Source organism: Egretta garzetta, unplaced genomic scaffold (assembly GCF_000687185.1).
Source record: "Egretta garzetta isolate BGI_Z169 unplaced genomic scaffold, ASM68718v1 scaffold7, whole genome shotgun sequence".
NCBI lineage: Eukaryota > Metazoa > Chordata > Aves > Pelecaniformes > Ardeidae > Egretta > Egretta garzetta.
The window spans coordinates 1,384,980-1,391,374 of record NW_009260350.1 but is presented as its reverse complement, the minus strand read 5'-3'; the positions used below and the strand labels follow the sequence as shown (position 1 = coordinate 1,391,374).

Sequence of the window (6,395 nt, the reverse complement as noted above, 5' to 3'; positions counted from 1 at the left end):
TCCTGCGTCTCCCCCCCGCGGCTGCTCCCCCTGGCTGTCACCCTCTACGTAAGGATGGGAGTGGGGATGCTGCTGCTGGGGGGTGCTCGGCTTTAGGGGCGCGGGGCAGGGACCCCACCGACCCCTCTCTCTGCCATCCCTGACCCCGCAGGCTCTCTGGCTCCTCTACCTGTTCATCATTCTCGGCGTGACGGCAGAGAAGTTGTGAGTAGTAGCCCGGTGGTGGGGGGGAGGGTGGGTCCCCGGGGTGAGCAGGGACCCCCGAGGGCCTGGAGCAGCCCTGTGACCCCTCTCTACCTCCTCTGCTCTTCCAGCTTCTGCCCCAACTTATCGGCCATCTCCACCAACCTGAAGCTGTCTCACAACGTGGCAGTATCCTTGTGGGCGGTGGGGGACCCCAGCCATGGAGGGGGGATGCAGGGACAGGACAGGGGGAGGTGGCACGATGGGGGCACTTCTGCAAACCCCTCGGCATCGTGCCAAGGGAAACCGATTGGGAGCAGGAGCCGGAGCTAGGGTGCGTGGTGGTGTGCTGGCACTGGGAGGGAGTCCAGCGGTGGCCAGAGCAGGCAGGTGCCCCGTGTCTCTGTGGGGAGGAGGCTACCAGGTCTTTTCCTTGACGTCCCCTCTCCATGGTGTCACCTTCCTGGCCTTTGGCAACGGGGCACCGGATGTCTTCAGTGCTGTGGTGGCCTTCTCTGACCCACGCACAGCGGGGCTGGCCATCGGGGCTGTCTTCGGTAAGGGGACCCCCACTGGGGGCTGACAGCTCAGGGGGGTGATGGGTTGGCTGGGACACTGCAGGGCTGTGGGATGTTTTCCCCTGAGAGAGAGGCGTTGCATTGGCAGGCGCTGGCGTGTTCGTGACCACGGTGGTGGCTGGGGGCATCGCCCTGGTCAAGCCCTTCACGGCCGCCTCCAGGCCCTTCCTCAGGGATGTCATCTTCTACATGGTGGCCGTCTTCGTCACCTTCATGGTCCTCTACTTTGGCAGGATCACGCTGGGAGAGGCTCTGGGTGAGTGCTGCAAGGGGCTGGGGGGTGGCGGGAGCAGCCCGGGGGTGCCGTAACCCCCTATCACTCCCCCATCCCAGGTTACCTGGGGCTGTATGTCTTCTATGTCTTCACTGTGGTGCTCTGCACCTGGATTCACCGGCGGCAGCGGAGGGAAGGACTGGCCCCTGCTGGACCCTGGGAGCCAGGTAAAGGGCCGCCCGGCTGTGCCGATGGGACCCCCAGCGTGCTGGGGTCTCCCTCCACTGCCCCTCTCCTCTCCTCTTCCCCCCAAGAGATGCCAACAGATGCTGAGGAGCAGGAGTCCTCAGGCACAAACAGCGGAGACTATGGTATGTCGCTCCCGGTGGGCTCGGGGCTGGCTCTGCTCTGTCCTCGGGGGTGGTCAGGGGTCCCAGGGACCCCCAGGGTGCTGCATGCCTGACCGAGCCCACAGGGTGGTCATGGCCGGGTGCTACCCTGGGGCAGGGGGATCTTCCTGCGGCCATGCAGGCGAGTGCAGCCCCATGCTGGAGGGGTCAAGGAGTCCCCACCCCACTCAGCCACCACGGCCCCTCGCAGGTGAGGAGTACCAGCCCCTGCTCCCCTCCCGGGAGACCTCCCTGCGCATCCTCACCACCGCCCTCAGCCCCTTGGACTACCGCAAGTGGAGGAGGAAGCCCTGGTACTGGCGGCTCTTCAAGGTCTTCAAGGTGAGTAGGAGGGGGCATGAGCCTGGGGGAGCCCCCTGCACTGGGCATCCCCCTCCCTGCTGGCCCCTGGGGCTGCGTCACCCCTGGGCTTTGCAATGGGGATGGGGGAACAAGAGCAGGCAGGTGGGAGACCAGTCCCAGGTTGTCCCATCTCGGGGTTCCTCCATCCCTGCTCACAGCTGCTCCTCCCAGGTGCCTGTGGAGCTGGTGTTGCTGCTCACTGTTCCCGTTGTGGACCCCGACAAGGACGACCTGAACTGGAAGAGACCCCTCAACTGCCTGCACATCCTCACCAGCCCCCTGCTCTGCGTCCTCACCCTGAAGTCAGGCACCTGTAAGAGCCCCGGCAGCCCTGGGCACCCAGGAGGGGATGGGACCGAGATGGCCACCAAAGCCCTGGGGACTGCAGGAGCCCTTTGGAGCTGGCACCCCGTCTGGGGAGGGGAGGACAGGCCAGCGAAGAGCCAAGCTGGTGGGACTGGTTGGCAGCTGGATGGGTCTGTCCTCCCCCCAGGGGTGGGAGTTTGGGCTCCTAGCATCCAGGTCCATGGGGGAAAAAATGGGGCAGTCCTGCCTGCCTGGGGAAACTGAGGCACAGAGGGGAGCAGGCCTATGAGGGCTTAGGGTAGAGGTGGCTTTAGGGGACAAGGCTTCACCTCATACCACCAGCCCAGTCAGATACTGCCCCAGCCCATGTGGTGCCTGTGAGGCTGCTCTGATGCCCCCTCTCTCTATCACATGTAGATGGGCTGTACCAGATCCATGGCATCTTCCCAGTCTGGGGACTGGTCACACTGGTTGGCTCTGTCCTGGCCATCATCACCTTCGTCACCACAAGCAATGAGGAGCCGCCCAAGTACCACTGTGTAAGGTGCCCCCAGCCCGGAATGGCCACTGGCGACCAGCCCAGCCCACTCCGGACTGGGCTGAGGGTTCTGGGGACCAAGTAGGAGCCAGGACCTTCTTCCCAGTCCCCAAGGGGGACACAGCTGGCTGGAGGCGCGCAGGGTCCTGTGGGATGCACCCAGGGACAAGCTTACCCCTCTGCCCTGCAGGTATTTGCCTTCCTTGGGTTTTTGGCCAGTGCCATGTGGATCAACGCTGCGGCCACGGAGCTGGTGAACATCCTCCGGACCCTGGGCATCATTTTCCAGCTGAGCAACACTGTGCTGGGCTTGACACTGCTGGCCTGGGGCAACAGCATCGGTGGTAAGGGCTCTGCTGTGCTCCAGTGCTGCCCCATGTGTACCCGGCCTCCTGGCATCTCCCAAGGTCTCCCCTTCTCCCTCTGCAGACACCTTCTCGGACCTCACCATGGCACGGCAGGGCTATCCCCGCATGGCCTTCTCTGCCTGCTTTGGGGGCATCATCTTCAGTATCCTTTGGGTGCTGGTGGGAGGTGGTGATGCTGGGGGCAGGGGCTGCCTTGGTTTCCCTGCCTGCAGCCCAGGGAGAGCCCCTGCTCCTGGGGCACCCCTGGGAAGGAGCTGGGCAAGATCCATCCCAGAGTCCCTGGGATGTTGGCAACCTCCCTGGTGCCCACATAGTGCAGGGGGACTGGTGTGGTATTTGTGAACCGTGGGAGCTGCAGGGATGGAGCCAGCAGCATCCTCCTGTCCCCACTACTGTCCCAGCCCCAGCAGGGTGGGGGTTTGGGCTAGAGCCTGGTAGATTTGGGATCTGCCAAAGGGAAGGAGGGAAAGTGCCTGTGCCACCCTCCGGGAGGCTTTGTGTGGTCCCCAGACCAGGCTTGAAGCTCTCCTCCTCGAGTGCTCCAGGCTGTATTCACCACAAACAGGCAACAGCCACGGGGCGTGGGCAGGGAGGGCGAAGACTGGTGCTGTCTCCCTCCCCTGGGTGGGAGGAATGTGGCCGGCTCCATTGCTCTCCTGAGGTCCCTGCACTGTGTTGTGGTCCTGACCGTGCCCCAGACATCCTGGTCGGTGTGGGACTCGGCTGCCTGCTGCAGATGACCAGCGGCCAGCTGGTGGTGAAGGTAAGGCTGCAGCAGCACGGTGGCACGGGTCAGGCTGGCAGCAGGACCCCGGTGTCCCTCTCCATCACTCCCCATCTCTCTGGCAGCTGCAGCCCCACAGCCTCCTGGTCTGGATCCTCGCCGGGGCCCTGGGGCTGAGCTTGGTCTTCTCCTTCGTGTCGGTGCCAGCGCAGTGCTTCCAGCTGGGCAAGGCATACGGCATCTGCCTCATCCTCTACTACCTGGCCTTCCTCTGCGTGGCCCTGCTGACCGAGTTCAGGGTGATCCGTCTCTCTGCCATCTGACGGGCCCCGCACCAGCAGGAGATGCACGTCCATCCCTGGCTCTTGCTCTGCCTGCCCGCTGGATCGGGGCCTTGCTCTCCCGTCTCCCTGTCCCTGCTAGGGGGATGAGGGCACCTCGACCCCAACCGTGCTGCTGCCACCACATCCTGGAGGCATCACGTGCCAGCCCAGCTCTGGGCCTTCGCTTTCCGGAGCAGGGGGTTGGTTGGGCTATGCTTTGGGAAAGGAAAAGGAGCTGTGAGTCACTAGCTACGTCCTTTCCCCGCTCTGTTTAATCTTGTTTAACTCAAGGCGGGTCTGAGCAGGAATAAGGTTAAGACCTCAGCTTCCTCGGGTCCCAGTGGCAGAGGAGGGGGCAGCTCCAGCCCAGGGTCACAACAGGAGAGATTTTACCTCTTCAGCCACTTTATCTTCCCTTCCCTGTCTCCATCCTGGCTGCTCTGGGGCAGGGCTGGGGCAGTCATGCTACAGGGGGTAACTCACCGACGGTCTGAGCACAAGTTTGTTGTTGCAAAGGACGTGACGTGTTCGCACTGTGGGTTTGAAATAGCAGCCGAGGCAAAGCGAGATAGGGTTAAGGTGAGACAAAGCTCCAGGCAGTGCTTGGTTTTAATGCAAGCAAAGGCTGGAGGAGAGGAAAAAAAAAAAAAAAAACCAAAACCCAAACCAAGGGAAGTTAGTTTCCCCTGCTTTTTTTAAGCTGTTTTTCAACCTGAATTTCAGATCCTACTTTTCTCCTCCTCTGAGGGTGGACAGAGCTGTAGGAAAGGACTTGGAGGTTTCCATATGCAGTGGTAGCCTCCAGCACTGTAAAAGAGGAAAAAGAGCAATAAAACCCACAAACCCAACCTCGACTTGCGGTGCTTGCTGCGAGGGTGGCGATTTCTCCTGCTCTGTGCTAGTGTAACACAACCCTTACCCAGCACGCTGCCTTTGGGGGGGAGAGGGAACCCCTGGGGCTGAGCCAGCAGCAGCAGCGAGGGTGGTTTGTCCCAGCGGCTTGGGGAAGTGGTTTCCTCAGGGTTCACCAGCAGTTGGTTTCTCAACAGCAGTCACATGCGCCTGACTCTGCCATTTAGTTGGGAACTGCACAGTCACGACAGTCCCGGCACAGGGTCAGCACGGGCTGCGAGGGGCATTACTCAGCTCCCGCGGGACGGGGATGCGGCGGGGACAGCCCATGGTCCCGGGGGAAGCGGAGCTGGTGGGCTGGTGCTTCTGCTCGGCGTCGGTGGGGTCCGCAGGGCACAGGCTAGAAATCAAACAGCCGTTACGGAGGGACAACCACATTTCTGCTCTGCGGGGAAAGAGGGGCTGTTTTGCAAGAAAAACAACCGTCGGACCCAGTTCCTGCTCCCTTCTAGGGGTGCCAGCACCCTCCTGGGCCTGGATCGTTTCTCCTTTTTCTAACCAGATACGGGCTTTCACAAAAAATGACGTTCCCTGTGCCTGCAGCTATTGGCTGTGCCCTGAACCTGCTCACAAGTCACCAACAGCCGCTGGAATTATCCGGGGAGACAAACCCCAGTTTCTTACACACAGCAGGGCTAAAGCAATCAAAACCTTGGCCGATGTACCAATAAAGAGGTACAGGGTCAAAAAAAACCCCCCAACCCCTTCTAACCTTAAACACTGCACTGGGGTGGCTTTAAACACCGAAGTTTGAAAGCATTATCTTAACGTTTAGGGAAAAAAAATGGCAGGGGAAGGGCAGAAGGGAAGCTGGGCTTTGCAATGTCCAGGAACAAGAATTCAGCGCGGCTCGGCAGGGCATGCATGCAAAATATGCCCACGCAAGCAGTTGCCACCGGAGAGGGAGGGCGGGCACCACTCCTCTTCAAACACCATGGAAATGCTTCAGCCGCAGCTGAGCCCGGCTTCTGGAATCACACAGGAAGGAGGAAAGGAAGCCGCTGCCTTTACAAAGCCGAGGATGCTTTTTATTAGTGTGCTTGAAAAAATCTAGAGAACATTTTACAGACATGTCCATAAAATCATTTTACAAACAAAATGCCAGCATACAAAATCCTGCAGTGCTTCCTCCCTTGCTCCCTACAAAATGATTGTCGCCATCGTTAGTCTGTGTGTCAGGTGGGGGGGAGGAGGATAAATAGAAGGGGATGCCCCGTACTCAAACTTTGTTTCCTTCCAAAGTCATATGGAAGAAGTAAACTCCTGCGACTCTCCTTGGTTTACAAAAATAATTAATACAGTGTGCATGTTGGGGGCAGATCCACGCTGCGGCACGAAAACCTGAGCCCTGAACCCCAGCCCAAGCGCTCCCGTTATTGCATGGTAAGCAGGTTAGTGCCCCCCTCAATACAGCCTAAAGCTGCAGCTCCTTTCACACACACACACACACACCCACCAAAAAACACCCCCCCACACACCCCCTCCCACCAGAAAAAA

The 6,395-nt window shown here is 60.3% G+C and overlaps 1 protein-coding gene across 1 annotated transcript in view; it reads left to right on the top strand.

Annotated features, from left to right (window-relative positions):
• Window positions 1-4,733, top strand: part of SLC8B1 (solute carrier family 8 member B1) — a 6,867-nt gene extending 2,134 nt beyond the window's left edge. Inside the window, exons 2-15 of the mRNA XM_035898366.1 lie at window positions 1-48; window positions 152-204; window positions 315-372; window positions 635-740; window positions 850-1,017; window positions 1,095-1,202; window positions 1,290-1,346; window positions 1,576-1,706; window positions 1,899-2,040; window positions 2,451-2,572; window positions 2,762-2,915; window positions 3,001-3,081; window positions 3,638-3,702; window positions 3,789-4,733. Coding sequence (XP_035754259.1) covers window positions 1-48; window positions 152-204; window positions 315-372; window positions 635-740; window positions 850-1,017; window positions 1,095-1,202; window positions 1,290-1,346; window positions 1,576-1,706; window positions 1,899-2,040; window positions 2,451-2,572; window positions 2,762-2,915; window positions 3,001-3,081; window positions 3,638-3,702; window positions 3,789-3,986 — 1,491 coding nt within the window. The 3' untranslated portion in view covers window positions 3,987-4,733. The remainder of the gene's footprint in view (window positions 49-151; window positions 205-314; window positions 373-634; window positions 741-849; window positions 1,018-1,094; window positions 1,203-1,289; window positions 1,347-1,575; window positions 1,707-1,898; window positions 2,041-2,450; window positions 2,573-2,761; window positions 2,916-3,000; window positions 3,082-3,637; window positions 3,703-3,788) is intronic.
• The last annotated feature ends 1,662 nt before the right edge of the window (window positions 4,734-6,395 follow it).